This window comes from Pygoscelis adeliae, unplaced genomic scaffold (genome assembly GCF_000699105.1).
Source record: "Pygoscelis adeliae isolate BGI_AS28 unplaced genomic scaffold, ASM69910v1 Scaffold113, whole genome shotgun sequence".
NCBI lineage: Eukaryota > Metazoa > Chordata > Aves > Sphenisciformes > Spheniscidae > Pygoscelis > Pygoscelis adeliae.
This window is the reverse complement of record NW_008825108.1, coordinates 16468013-16483687: the sequence shown is the minus strand read 5'-3', so window position 1 is coordinate 16483687 and position 15675 is coordinate 16468013. Positions and strand designations below refer to the sequence as shown.

Here is a 15675-nt window from a genome sequence, read left to right as displayed (position 1 = left end):
GCCCATCGATCCAGCCTGTCCAGGTCCCTCTGCAGAGCCTTCCTACCCTCGAGCAGATCAACACTGCCGCCCAACTTGGTGTCGTCTGCAAACTTGCTGAGGGTGCACTGGATCCCCTCGTTCAGATTGTTGATAAAGATATTAACCAGAACTGGCCCCAATACTGAGCCCTGGGGAACACCACTTATGACTCCCCACCAACTGGATTGAACTCCATTCACCACAACTCTCTGGGCCCGGCCATCCAGCCAGTTTTTTACCCAGCGAAGAGTATGCCCGTCCAAGCCGTGAGCAGCCAGTTTCTCCAGGAGAATGCTGTGGGAAATGTGTGGGAAAAGGCTTTACTAGAGTCTAGGTAGACAACATCCACAGCCTTTCCCTCATCCACTAAGCAGGTCACCTTGTCATAGAAGGAGATCAGGTTAGTCAAGCAGGACCTGCCTTTCATAAATCCCCGGCACCAAGGTCAGACTGACAGGCCTGTAGTTCCCCAGATCCTCCTTCTGGCCTTTCTTGTTAGATGTGCGTTACATTTGCTAAGTTCCAGTCAACTGGGACCTCCCCGGTTAGCCAGGACTGCTGATAAATGATTGAAGGTGGGTTGGTGGGCACTTCCACCAGCTCCCTCAGTACCCTTAGGTGGATCCCATCTGGCCCCATAGACCTGTGTATGTCTAAGTAGTGTAGCAGGTCGCTAACTGTTTCCCCTTGGAATATGGGGGCTTCATTCTCCTCCCCATCCGTGTCTTCCAGCTCAGGGGGCTGGTACCCAGAGAACAACTGGTCTTACTATTAAAGACTGAGGCAAAGATACAACATGCGTTTTGTTGGATTTTCTTGATTAGTATCCTAATTGATGATGAAAGCTTAAAGAAAATGGATTGAAAATACATTTTTCCCCTCTTTCCTCCTGTCTCTTCTGCAGGCCCAGATTCTAGAATTTGGCTTGGCAGTGCACGAGAAGGTGGTGCCGCAGGATATGAGACCATTGCACAAAAAGCTGGTGGATCAGTTCTTTGTGATGAAGTCAAGCTTGGGAATACAGGTACGTGAGCAGGTGCATAGATAAACCCGGAGACCATTTAGCTGCAGTAAGGGTTGTTTCATTTTCCTAAGCAACAAATAGTGACATCTTTTGGTTGTTTGTCCACATTACAACTTGTAGCATTCTTACAGTACCACAAAGTGAAGCGAAAGTTAATAAACTTTCCATACAGTGCAGAGAAAAATAGTCCCATTTTACTAAAGGGAAAGTATCATCAGCAAAAAGTTAAAATATTTTTCTTAGTAATGATGAAGCTGATCCAAAATGCAGATATGACTATTCAAATGACTATCTGTATGTTACAAAATGCTTAATGATATTATGTTCATTTTAATCTTCTTTTAACAACTTGCCAGGAATTTTCTGCCTGTGTACAAGCTAGCCCTGTTCATTTCCCAAATGGAAGTCCTCGTGTATGCCGAAATTCCATACCTGTTTCGATGAGCCCTGATGGTGCCAGGGTAATACCACGACGCAGGCAAGTTAAATTACTAGAAATTGATAGATTTTGTTACTCAAGGAAGATGACTCATAAAATACTTCTATTGTGTGCACGCTTCCTCATGCGGTCCACCTGAAGTATCTTCAGTCATGAATAGCTGATATATATATTCTCTCTCTTTTTCAACTAATAAATCCAAATTAAACTGTGGAGATTAATAAACGTGCTGTTTTCACATGAAAAATTATGACTGGCATCTAGAGTTAACCATTTTGTATTTCGTTGTTCTTATAATAGTCCCTTGAGTTACCCAGCTGTCAATCGGTATTCATCCTCATCACTGTCATCCCAAGCTTCTGCTGAAGTCAGCAATATCACTGGGCAATCAGAAAGCTCCGATGAAGTTTTTAATATGCAGGTACAAATTATTGTCATTCTTCAAACTAAACAGAATCTTTCTTACAAGGCTAGTTACTAAATTAATGCTTCTATTATTTCATTCAGAAATCTCAAAGTTATTGCTGATACTTCTTTTAAAAAACCAAGTCTTTAAATGGGCTGTTAACGTAGAACAATTTTTATGTAACTGTTTCTTCTTCTTTAACTTGGAGCATGAATTTTTTACAAAAGTAGTAAGCAGCAATGCACTATAATGCAGTCATCTGACCTCGCATAGACTTTGCTGTCCAGTTGTGACGTAATTATTTTAATATATTAATTCAATTTCTATTTATTTGATATTTTACTACATCTTTGTGTAGTTACATTAATGCTCTTTATACTGGTTTGCTATTTTGAAATACTGAGAAACTAGTCTAACAAATTTGTTTTAGCGAAAAGTATGTTATAAATTTTTGTTTTCCAAACCAGTAAGTGTGTTGTGGTAACACCAGCATCTCTTCTATACGCAGCCTAGTCCGTCTACCTCAAGCCTGAGTTCTACTCATTCTGCTTCACCTAATGTGACCAGTTCTGCTCCATCCAGTGCCAGAGGTCAGTGCTCGTCTCCCGTGGTAAACCAAATTAAATGATTCTTGATACATTACACAGCTGAATTTCTGCATGATATCACTGGTCAGACATCAAATTTAGCCAATTGTTTGAGGAATATGAATTATTGAGGATTTCTTTGTCATAAGCGTCGAATTGAAATGGCTGTGTTTCACTGTGTGAATTTAATCACTTGACACATTTATATTCTAGCCTCTCCTCTGTTGTCCGACAAACATAAGCATTCCCGAGAAAACTCTTGCCTGTCCCCCAGAGAGAGGCCCTGCAGTGCCGTCTACCCTACTCCTTCGGAAACCTCGCAGGTAGGAAACTTGTCGGGAGGCCTCAGAACACAAGTCGCTAAGATGATAAAGGCGCTTGTTGAACTTCGAGCAGATTCAGTGTCTGCTCATTGCTGTTAATTTTCAAGGGGTTTTTTTTGTTTTTATAAGCAAATACTCTAAAATATTTTACATGAGAGAGATGTGAATAGAATACACAGTGCTTGATCACATTTCTGCTTGCTTTGTCTAGGTTTAGATCTGGTTTTGATATTTACTCGCTGCAGTGAGAGAGAGATGCAAAGACTTACCAGATGACACAGCTTGCTTTTGTGAAACAGCAGCGTTTGTACAATCTAGGGAAGAAGAAAGAAAGAAAAACTGTTATCATGGCAGTTGTCCATGTTGACCTCCCCTTTATTTCTTCTGAAATAGCTAATCCTAGCCACTGTGAGACAATAACCCACTCCATGTGGCAATTCCTATTTTTCAGTGTAGTTTCAGAAAAGAAAGATAGACATTTTGTTACTCCAGAGAAAAGAATGAGTTGAGTTCTTATCTTAAAATTACTGTTTCATAGGTCTGTATGAAATTTGTATCTTTTGAGTTATCTGAAAAGCAAAATGAGCTTGGTGAGCTGGTCAATTTTGAATCCTTATTTCATCTTTTCTTCTTAATGGATCTACTTACCTAAAGTGCTTTCCTTTAACACAGTTGCTGTTTTAATCCGTGCCATCACACAGTGCACCTCTTGCTGAAGCTGAGAAAAGCGAGAACATAAGTACAGTGTGAAAGGCCCTCCTCTCAACACTCTCATTTCCACCAGAAATTTTGCCTCTGATAAAAAAGAACTTGGTAGTCCATGATCCTTTATTTTAGAAATGATTTGTCGCTTTCTCATTAGTTGTATTCTTGTCCCTTTCTTCTTCAGTTATTGAATTGGCTCTTGATTTAATTTTTTCCTCTTTTCTGTTCAAGTCCTCATGCTGTTACCTGAGGGCTTAAGAAGTAATACTGAAGCTTAGCCAGACTAAGGGCAGTTCTTGGGCACTACTTCTGATATATCTACTGGGCACTTTCTCAGTGGTAGTGGAGCCAAACCAACATACAGGAAAGACCAGGAGATGTTCTTTAAATAAAGCGGTTTTACAGTTTGCCGCAAAGAAAAAATTATCCCATTTTTGCTCCCAGACTGCAAACTCTTGCTTTGCCAAGTGGAATGCGACTTCTATCCCCCACTCTACCCGAGACTCGATAAGGGAGGCTGAGGAGCTCGTAGGCCCAGTCTCCACTCTCTCTGAGCCTCGCCCAGCAGGAAAATCTCCCAACCTGTCTCTACCCTCAGTGTCCCAAGAGAGGGTAAGTAGAAAATTAACTTGCTCGTACAGTGAAGTATGTTTCAAAGGTGAGAAGGTCTGACAGTTTCTTTCTGCCCTTCTAACCATAAATGAGGATATATCTTTCTGGGGAAAGTGCAATTTCTTTCTCTGGTGCTGTATTCCCTGAGCAGTAAAAATAGACTGTGAACAGAAACAAAATTCTGATTCTCTACTTTCTGATTAAGAAGTGGAAAAGAAATCCTCAGGACAATTGTAATGAGATATCTTGGAGATACCTGCAACTCTCATTAGAATTTAGATGCTCAAACTGTTCCTTGTCCTTTCTATTTTTATTCTAACACCAGTTAACTTCAAAAGTCTTGGTTGGAGCTTCACACTAAGTTAATGAGGAAAGGACCACCCATTTATGAACGTCTTTGTTACGGCTTAATGAATGCAATTTTCACAATAGTTTTTCAACCGGGAAAGATGAGATACACAGGCAAATTCCTGCACTTCAAGTCCTTTCAGGCCACAGCTACCTCATTTAAGGAAGTTTGATGGACTTCATAGAACAAGACCACAGCAGTACTGCATCCGCTTCCCTCATTGAAATTGATGCTCAAGGTTATCTATGTACAGCTGTTTTCAGTCAACATTTGTGCTTGCTTTTTGATTTCTGGCTGAGCGATTGTACAGTGTCTCTGCAGCTCTTCCCATACTCTGAAGAGGAATGCCTGCTGTCATTGACTGGTCAACAAGCCTCCTTAGTTTTTGCACTATTGTTCTTTATAATGGAGCTTTTTGCGTTTCACATTTTTGGATTTTTTTGCATTTCGTTAAACATCCTGTAATGGCTCTTGTTCTTCCATGTGGTTTTATATTTAATTATTTTAGTATGTCCTCATTTCTCTGTATTTCATTCAGCTTTTGTCTCTTTCTCTCTCCAATTTCAGTTGCTTTTTTGGCCTTTGCTCTTTACCTTCACAGCAGAAAACAGACTTCAACACTTGCCCACCAGATCCTAGTGCACTGCAGACTCACTAGGCAGTGAACGTTCAATCCAGACCAGGCAGGAACATCTGATCACATTTTCTGTCACATTAGAGTACACATGCAGTTACACCACCTCAGTTTAATGGTATCTCCAGGAAAACAGGTATTAACTGATAGAATATGACACTAGTACAGCATAGGTAGGCAAACCTAGTGTAGCTCAAAGTCTACCAAAGCATTCTCTCTATGGGATGTTTTAAAGTCAAGTTGAATTGGCCAAGAATTTGTTCCTCACTTTGCAACATGGAGCTGCAATATATTAGATCAATGATGATTACTTTTCAGCTGGGTTTGCCATCTTGTGGAACCACAGCATAGTGTCTCGCTGACTCGGCATGGTCCTCTGTGAACACTGGAAGGACATACAACAATGGGATTTGATTTGGATTTCACCGATTGTCTGATCTTGCTTTAAAAAAAAAAAAAAAGGGGGAAGGAAAAAAAAGTAAAGTTTATCTGTTCTCATTTCCTTTGGAAAACACATCTAAATTACTTGTAGGATTAACTGTATGCTGTTCACATCTGTTATCAAGATAAACTAGTGATTATTTGAATGCTGCCAAAAGAAATAACTAGTGGAATTTTAAAATTGTTTCATAAATTTACTGTGGATTTTTTTAAAAAAATGAATGTTCAGGAAAGGAAAGACAAACACACTTTATGGGTCAGCTCTTATCCACAAGCAAAGAACGCTGCTACCAAAAAAGTCAGGGTTGGAAATAATACACAATGCTCTTCTAAGATAACAGCCATAACTTGAACATTGTCAAATATTACACCTTGTTCAGATCCTGATTCTGCCATGAAATTACTGCGAATCTCTCCCTACACTTGTTTAGTAATCTATCAAGATACCACCTTCAGGAATGAGCCTTATTTTGTTTTTTAGGGAGCTGGAAACTGTCAGAACTCAGTACATAATAATCCTCCCTCTGATTCCAATGTGTACAGTTTTCAGAAAACTAATCTACTCCCAATCTGTATACACATATTTTCATTACGCTATTTATGTTCTTAGGTGATGTTTATCACTCCACCTCCAAAGTAGACCTGTGTGGTGGGGATAACAACAAAAAGATATTTGTTTTCTTAAAGGCTACTGAAATACAACAGCAGCTATGCATAAACCATGCTGTTCTCAATTTACAGAGAATGCTGTTTAATCATATTGGAGACGGTGCTTTGCCACGAAGTGATTCCAATCTGCCCGGCCCCGACAAAGGTGAGTGGAAATGCTGCACCATACCAATCTTGGAAGAAATGAAAACATAATTAATCTGTCATATTCCTGTAGAATGCTGATTCTTTTGGGCGTGTATGGTCATCTCCAAGTTTCAAAACATTCTAACTAACTAAACTATGCTAACACTCTAAGTTTCAAAACGCTTTGCCAAAAAGGGGGGAACATGGTGTTTGTTTGAACCGAGTGTTGTACTCGGAAGGGCCCAGTAGTTTGCAGGAAGGGGTGATGTTGCAGCAGGTTGCAGCAGGCTGCCTGTGAGAGCTGTCCTTTCTGCTTGGCTGTCTCAAGAGAGACATATGGGGTGATGAACCCTGGAGATGAACTTCTGGAGACTAGGGCAGAGAGAAGCTGAAGAGATGGATAGAGTCCTGAAGTTTGGTACCTGCAAGTCTTCTTTACCAAATATAAGTCACTGTGCTTTTGGTTACACTTTGATGGAAGAGAAAAGATCAATTTGTGGTTTGTTGGTTGTTTGTTTGTTTGTTTAGAGTAAATGAGAAACCTATGAATTTTCGTGGACAAAATACTGCCTTTTATAATCTTGTGCATGGGGAAGTTCAATATTATTGGCACAGTTATTGTGCCAAGATTTCATTATGTGCTCCACATCCATAATATGCTCCATCATTTCATTATGCACTGCCTTTTGTGGTACCCTCAATAAAGGATACAGTAAAACGGGTATTTTGAAAATATATATTTTAAGAATACACTGTAACAAGAACTGACCGGGAATCAGATTTTCATCAGTAAGAGCTGATTTTCATAAGTATTTTTGTGTCCAAGTTTTTATGAAAGCTCAAGTGCGGAATTTTTCACAGGGCTGAAAACGTATGAAATAATTTAACATGGAAATGGCAAACTTTTCCACTGGCCTATGCATCCAAGTACATTACAGAATTGTTAAAATAAAATATTCTCTCCTGGAGACTGTAGCAGTCCAAAGAACTGACTGCTTGGATGACTTAAAAGAACAAATGGGTTGTCAAGACATTCGGGCATTTGAAGTACCCAGGTCTGGTGCCAAGTCACCTCTAGGATGAGGGCAAAACCATACTGCTAGGTGACAGCCTACAATAAAAAGCAAACAATGTATTGCATATTTTGGCAATAAAAAAGCAAAATGATCTGCTAGAAAACAGATTATTCTGTGCACTGTTCTCAGGGTCAACTAATGTGCAATTATACTGTAACAATAGTGTTACACATATGAAACAAATATTATTTGTACTGTACTTTTTGTATTAAGTCTGGTATATACTGGTATAGTGGGATTCCAGTCCTCCTGAGAGCTCTTGGTGTTGCTATAATAGCAATAATTGATACCATCAGTTAGCAACAATACTTTGCTTTTTGCCTCATCTTTGTAAATGAGCACAGAGTTCTTGCATGTGGTTCTCTACTCACAACTATGAAATAAGCAGACAAGAAGGAAACTGTCATGGCAAGGCAAGAGGTTTGAGGCTTTGAAGGTGAGGTGGTTTTTTGGGGGGGGAGGGTGTTGGGGGGAAAGGAGGGAGGTTTGAAGCAGGTTTTTTCCACTTTTTTACAGGACATGTAAGAAAAATCGAGGGGGGTTAAGTTAGCTTTTGTCCTGTCTATGTTAAATGCCTTGTCCTTCTGTCTGACTTCTTTGCAATATTGGTGGCTCCTTGATAACATGAGATAATCCAGTTCTATTAAGGAAGCTGTTCCAGGCTTTATGGGATCATAATTATAAAGTCATAGAATTTGGTAAAAGTCACACAGACAAATACAATAGCCAATTTTATACATGTCAAGGTGATAGTCAGTTTACATGATCAAGCAGAGATCCTTGACCATGGCTGCTACAAACAGTGTATATAAATTTTCTTAGTCCACAATAATTTTTTCATTTGATTTTTTTTTTTCCAGACATCTTAATTTCTTTCAATTTTTACTCCCTCCATTTTGTGCCCTTCTTTCCACCTTCTTTCAATTCTGAATTTGTACCTTATGCAGGCAAGAAAAGACTGTTAGCACTAAAAGCTTTCTGAGGGAGGTTGATCAGAATTTGGCGAGTTCCTTTCTCTAGTCCCTTCTGTATATAAAATGAGTTAATGGAAAGGGTTTATGGATAGTCTGTTCCCTTCTGCCTAGAAACCTTTAAATAGGAGTCTGGTGCAAAAATAAACTGATTATATTAACAGGCTTCAAGCTTATCTCCCTTTGTGGCTGGATTTGCAGTGCACCAGAGTGCTATCTCAGCTGCTACTGTTGTTGATGGTTCCAACTGCTATACAATCACAAACTGACCTGAGGGCCAGATGCATACATCAGGCAACCAGAAGATTGACGGCCATTATTTAAGAGCTTTTCAAATGCTGATGTAATCATGAGAGCTTTTCTTACGTGCTTGTTAAGTTGTTTAACGTTTTCACTCTGTGTGTTTTTACCCTCATGGGTAAAGGCAAGTCAGAGAGCTAGAAGTGTTGACGCCTGTATCTGCTTTTTCATTCTCTTCCAGGTGTAAACACCACCCCCAGCAGCTGGAGCCTGGACAGTGGGAAGGAAGCCAGAAACACATCAGAAAGTGGAAAGCTTATATCTCCTCCTGTACCACCAAGACCTGCACAGACTGGTGAGTTAATAGACATTTTGGACTAAGCTCCAGTAAAAAATTTATTTACTTGAGGACTTAGATTCTTTCCACTCTGATTGATGTTTAACTTCTTGGGCAGGTTAATTTATTATTTGATTACTTACATGGAAGTCTGTAGAACTGCCTCCACAGGTATTTTCATCTCGTTAATGTTCTCTCTAGCATTCTGTTTCCAATACTCTGCCCCTTCACTTAATGACTGAGTAGTTTCAGACAGTTCATGCTGGTAACAGGGAGGATGATCAAATTTAATCTTTTGATCTTATGATAATTGGAGGTTAGCAATCAGAAATTATCATTAACCACAAAGAATCTTACTGGCCAGAAAAAGCACAGCAATCATGGAAGTACATGAGTTCTATTACTATAATCAATTTGCCTTTCAAAAGATTAATTTCCATTTAAAGGAAAGGCTGCTTGAGTGATACTATAAATATAACTCTTCTCGAGGGAGTGAAGACACTTTTTGTGTTTTAGACTTATGCCTCTAAGTATGTCCAGACATGTTTGCAGTATATTTACAGGTAAATGTTTGATATAAGTATATTATGTATTGTCTTTTATCTTATTTGACATACAAATACATAATATATTTCTTAAGAGAAGAAGAAAAAGAGGAGGGGAAAAGTTGTTATACTGACTTTTTTTTAATCCTGTTATCATTTGGTAGGATATAAACCAATTTATAGTGATACAGATTTGTCAGAGAAGATGGATGCAGAAATTTCTTATACTTCATTCGTTGTACTGCAAGATAATCCTGAGAACAAAGTAAAATAAACAAAATCTCTAAAACTATTTGGAGTCATCAGGCAGGTACCTAGAGGGAACCAGAGATAATGCTTGTGTATAGAATGATCTCCTATCCACTTAAAAAGATTTCTTAGTGAAAACTGTAATGCCAAGAGTGCACTGAAATCTTTCTGACTTTACAGCATCACCAGCAAGACACATAGCCTCCGTTTCCCCTTCTCCTGCTGGCAGATCACCAATGAAGGTACTGTCTTATTGCAGTGAATCGCCTTTGTGGGACAGGTTGTATGTGTTGTGGGGTAGATGGTATATATTTGATATACATTATTTGGGATTATATTATGTTTTCCTTTTATTATCACATGCCTATACAAAACCATTCACAAGAGTAAGTAGCCATAACAATTACGGCAGCTCTGAAGATTTTTCAAAACTGGAGGCAAGAAACCTAACCTTCAGCCTCTCAATATTAGGCTTCTCACCTACGTGGATAATCAGGCTCACCTGAGTCGGTGGACAGAAGGGAGTGTAAGAAATAAATGTAAGACGTGCCTGATGGTCCATTCCTCTTACTCCTCCAGCATCCAGAGCTGTTGGATTACAGGGAGTGTTAGAGAGTAATCCCTGTTTCTGTCATTTTAATATCCATTTCCTCTGCAGAACGATCCAGGGAGGTTGTGTAAGAAGCTGGAAGTAGTTTGAAGCCTGCCAGTAGGAAACATTAAGCACAGGCTGTAAATAAGCATTGGTTCTTCTCTGGCACTTAAACACCCATAGCAATTGGGGATCCAGGCTAAACTGAGCAGGTTTCATTTCTATTTCAAGATATTTGAGTGTGTCAGTATCCACTTGTTGCACAACAGCTTATTGGGTGGAAAACTTGACCAGGAAATCTGTCTTCCACAGCACTGGAGCACATGAACATGCAGCCTACATATTCCAGGCAAACCCTGGTATTGACAGACTGCACATTAGTCTCAGGGATAGCCTCTGCCACCCCACTGAAGCAAAGAGAATTCTGCAGTTAGAAATATGAGGGTCAACAAACTGGAAGGAGAGCAAATAGAAAGGAGCATGGCTGGTGCTTCAGGCACTCAGGTGCAAGGGTGGAGAGAGGCAGCCCTGCCAAAGTAGTCCCTCAGCTACCCAATGCCTAACTAATGCTGCAGAGGTACACATCTCCTGAGGAGGAGGAATGTGGCACCCCAAAATGCCTCCCTTCCCCTTGAGGTCCCTAATCACAAGTCCACGGTCATTCTCCCATTTGTCATCCCATGAGCCTGTAGCATTTCCACTTGTGACTGCACAGTGGTCCAGGTTCAACACAGAGCGATTGTGCTGGCCATCAGAGTGCCCCGTAGTCCTATGACCATAGCATACCTTCTGCTGAAGTGAGCAGCGATCCCAGGTTTCGCACTAGCTGCTTACTAGGAAGCTCTTCAGAGCATTAGGACCTTGTACAAAAGGTGAGCAACTCTTCCTTTTTTCCTGAATGGACTTGGTACTGGTGATTCTTAGGGGTGTTTCAAGCTCATCCTAACATTTTCTTCTAAATGCCTGCACAGAACTTAAGCGTTTTACAACCAAAGCCTGGATTGCGCTTGGGAGGGGAATGCTGGCCCAGAATACTTCTGAGAGTTGCTGGATGTCACTTCGAGCATCCATGGATTTCCAGACTGTTTTGGTGTCTAGACTGTTACTCACTACTGGTACAAGCAGTCTGCACTGCTGTCAGGAACCAGGTGCTTACCCCTGCTCAGCTCCTAAATTGAAGCAGGCAGGGTTTACGTATACTTGCTCTTGTTCTGAATGACAAAAGCAAAGGTCCTAAATCTTATCTACGGTCACTTAATCCAAGTGTCTGGCTTTCTTGGAACTTGAACCAATTACCTCATTTATTTGAAAACCTCCACCCTGGACGTTTGTGGGGGTAGGAGTGCAGCTGCAGCCTCCTCACACACAGAGGAATGGAACCTGAAATAAGTAGTTAAACAGGCTCCTCACAATGTCTGAAATGTCTTCAACACTTGCTCTGCTTCTCTCTAGCCACGTACAGGGCTCAAATTTTAGCCTTTGTTCCAACTGTTACATGCTGCCAGAGAAGGCCATCTTAGTACAAAACCCACGGATGTAAATGAAGATTTTTTTCCGTTGCTTTCAGTGCACTGTGGATCCAGTCCTAGAAGGATAACTAAGATTATCTCAACAGCATAAAGTCAGTGCAGCCAGCTCTATACACCCATGCCCCTCTCGTTTTCCTGCTCTCCCCACCTTTGTTGCATGGCTCACACTCTCACCTCAAGCTGAGCAGCTGAGCGACAACCAGTCTAACAAGAATTGGGGTGGGAAATTTGTCTTTGATGTGATTTCTCCATCCCTTTTTTAGGCCTGTGCTTGAGGCCATTAGGTCTAGATTGTCTCAGATGGCTCCAGTCAAAATCGGATATGTTGCAAAAACTTTTAAACTTGCAAAGTATGGTCTAACCTTTCACAGTTTTCGGCTGAAGTTGCTTCACTAGAATGGGACTGCTCAATGTTTTTAGGTAGGGCTTTACTGTCCCTGCCTCTTATTCTTCGTCAGCACTGTTGTTGCCGCTTGGGTCCTCAGCTCCCCATCCCTCACCTTCCCCCACAGACGCGCGAGGCTGCTGGTGCAGCCATTTACAACCTTCGCCTTCTGTTGGACCCTTGTCCCTGGGGCCCGCAGTGGTGTTTCGTGTTGCGTGCAAGCGGCACGGTGTGTCCAAGGAATGCCTGGGAGATGGGGGAGAGGAAGGGTGGAGCAACTGTGGTTAAAAATGCTGTCTGCAGCAGCAGCAGCAGCGATGCCTCACCTCCAGCCTTCCTGCTGCTGCCCCTGAGTAGCAAGACGAGCTGCGGGCCAAATGGGGCTGGCGCCCAGCAGCGGCTCTTAGCTTGGCATCCGCTCTGTGCTTCACCTCCGACGTTGGTATTATGACACACTCGGAAATGATGCCACGATGTAAATGCACTTTTCATTGCATGACAGTGCACTAAAACTGTGAGGAAAAGCTTTGGAAAATGAATTTGGAACACGAGAGACTGAAGTAGCAGCAGTGACTGGGATGCAAGTCCTGTGCTTTGGCGTTAGGGGGCAGGACAGCACTAGGTATGCCCTGCGCAGGGTTATGCATTTCACTTAAAGCTTGGAAAACTGAGGGCTCATTTTAAAGGCTTCCAGATTTTTCCAGGGTATTATGATAGTAAGGTAACATTTAAATACAGTTTTACTTCCACTTACATGAATTACTGGCATGACCAGCGTTTAAGGTGTACCTAGGCACTCTTGAGTTTTTTATATTGGTTTCTTACTGGATCTTAATTAAACAGGGATGCGACTGTTTATGTTTATCAAGCCTCAGAATCTACACACTGTATCTCTGTGTGTTTTCAGTCTGAGCACAGAAGCGCTGTCCCTCGTTTATTCCAGGTAAATTCTTCTTCTGCCCTTTCTTTCGAGCAGGGGTCTGTGCAATCGTTCACACCGTCTCCAGTGGAGTATCATTCCTCGGGGCTCATATCCAACTCCCCGGTGCTGTCGGGGAGTTACAGCAGCGGCATCTCTTCGCTCAGCCGATGTAGCACGTCAGAGACGTCGGGCTTTGAAAGCCAAGGCAGCGAACCAACAGTGACTGTCCCAAGCTACAGCGTTTCTGAGGAGCCTGTGAGAAAAGAAAGTAAAACCCCACCGCCTTACAGCGTGTACGAGCGGACTTTGAAACGCCCCGTTCCTCTACCTCACAGCCTCTCCATCCCGCCCGCCGCGGACCCGCCGGCGCTGCCGCCCAAGCCACAGCTGGTCCGGCCAAACAATCTGGAAAACAGCAGCAGGAGGACTGAGCAGGTTCCCCGGCCCAGGCCTCTGCCCCGCAAAGTCTCTCAGCTATGAGAAGCCACTTTTATATTTAATTGCAACCAATTCTTTACCGTTTAAGAAATAATATTTTTTAAAAATGGTAAAATGCGTTTAGTTAGGCACTTTAATATTTCGCCCACCTTTTACTTTGAGTAATTTTGAAATGCTTATTACTATTAAGTTGCACATTTGAAATGAAATTACTAATTTAGGTTGCCAGACATTATAGGAAGCATGAATGAGAGGAGTTTTTTTAATTTCGTGGTGGTGAATACTGATAAATGCTTTTATTTGTACTTTATTTTTATTTAAAAAATTAAATCTAAAACCCTATAACTCTCATCTGAGTTAGCCGAATACTTCTTACAAAATACAGAATATATTGACTGGATCTTTACTACTAGAGATAAATGCACGCTTTCTAACAAAGTAGTCTGTAGACTAGGCCGTTTCTGCAAGTAGGCTAAAAGTTGTTTCTCTTATCCGATGAACAGGTTGGTTATTTCAAATGTCTGTGGAAAAACAGAGAGATAATGCAAGTTATACTGCAGAGAACTGTTGTAAGAATGTGGTTTGGAATTTTTGAAACACACGATTTATGTTATTTTTAAGATGGAAAAATACCTGCATTTCATTCAGCGTACAGGACCGTTCTGGTGAATCTTGATAAGGTTTTGTGCCATTAGTGTATTACTGTACCTGATGTGTCCTTTTCTTTTTGAGGTGCAATTTACTTTTATTCTTCCAGTTAATGCTTTTTTTGTTGTTTTGTTTTTTAAAGAGCTAGCAGTTTCCTAGTGGAGGTTCTCTGCTGTTTTTGAAAGTTCACCCTAAAATACAGTCTGTGTATGAAAATAGGTACAAATGAATTGTTCATTTAACTTGTGTACAAGAATCAGTACTGACTAGCACTAAGGCAATATACTAAATGAACAAATTTTTAAAAATACAAATTACTGGCTATCGATGAATACATTTCAAAAGCTAATTGCAAAGGTCATTAATAATTCTGTATACACCTAGCAAAAATTCTGAACAGCTCTTTGGATGTGTACGTACCAGTGGAGTCAGGTTTTGGATTTGCCTTTTAGCTTGAGTTCATCACCATCATCTTTATTGTAGGAGAATGGTGTTTGGCCTTAGGTTGTATTTTAGTGACTGGCATCTGAAGAGCTCTGGAAAGCTAATGCCAAGCCGTAGGAATGTGGATGGAGAAAAAAAAAAAGCGCACCTTCTGTATGTATTTTTTGTATCCTCTTTCTTTTACTGACTGTTTAACATGTGCTTGGGAACAGATGTGTGAACTGCATTTTAAATCACGCTGTTAAAAATATTCTCCCTCTTTTGTTGGGAAGCTCATGTTAATTTTAGCTGTGTGTTTGATTTGTTGATAGTTTAACTGGAAGAAAGTGACCACTTTTTATATTCTCTCAATTAAACCTTCAGCAGTTACAAGCTGTTGACGGTAGTTATAGAGGTTTTCTATAATAAATGTTCAAGTATTTTTGTACATAATTGGTAAATTTTAATAAGGAGTGTACCATTATGTGAAAAAGAAGCAAACAGTTGTGTATGCAGTAAGATTGTTATAATTATGCCAAATACTTTATGTATGGAAAAAAGAATATTTGTAAATATGTGCTTTTAACAATAATTCTGCCATATTGACTTTACAATTTTGAATGTCAGAAAAAATTAATATATGTTAAAATATTTATGTTTTAGTGAAAGTATTCATAACTTGAAAAGGAACATATGAATTTTAGCTTTGTATCTTGCTGATTTCAAAGTCTGAAATTCCTTGAACTAGCTCTTGCTTTCTACTATAACATTTTTGTGTCTGTAACCACATCATAAAAGGTGTAGAAGGCTACATATTTATGCTGATATGAAGAGGTAATGCCTGAGATTTAAATAAGGTGTCACAAGTAAGATAACAAAGCTGCTTTGATTTTTTTTTTTTGTTTTGTTTTTCACCCCTGTGTAGTTTAATAGATTTTGCTGACTAGTGCTTGAGCACAGTATGAATCAGTGTTATTTGCTCCT

General features: G+C 40.4%; 1 protein-coding gene across 1 annotated transcript in view; it reads left to right on the top strand.

Moving 5' to 3' along the window:
* Positions 1-13662, top strand: part of DOCK4 (dedicator of cytokinesis 4) — a 167659-nt gene extending 153997 nt beyond the window's left edge. The window contains exons 45-53 of the mRNA XM_009327700.1: positions 926-1045; positions 1402-1523; positions 1785-1905; positions 2399-2480; positions 2691-2800; positions 6283-6355; positions 8865-8978; positions 9935-9996; positions 13237-13662. Of these exons, the coding sequence (XP_009325975.1) occupies positions 926-1045; positions 1402-1523; positions 1785-1905; positions 2399-2480; positions 2691-2800; positions 6283-6355; positions 8865-8978; positions 9935-9996; positions 13237-13662 (1230 nt within the window). The remainder of the gene's footprint in view (positions 1-925; positions 1046-1401; positions 1524-1784; positions 1906-2398; positions 2481-2690; positions 2801-6282; positions 6356-8864; positions 8979-9934; positions 9997-13236) is intronic.
* Positions 13663-15675: the final 2013 nt, after the last annotated feature.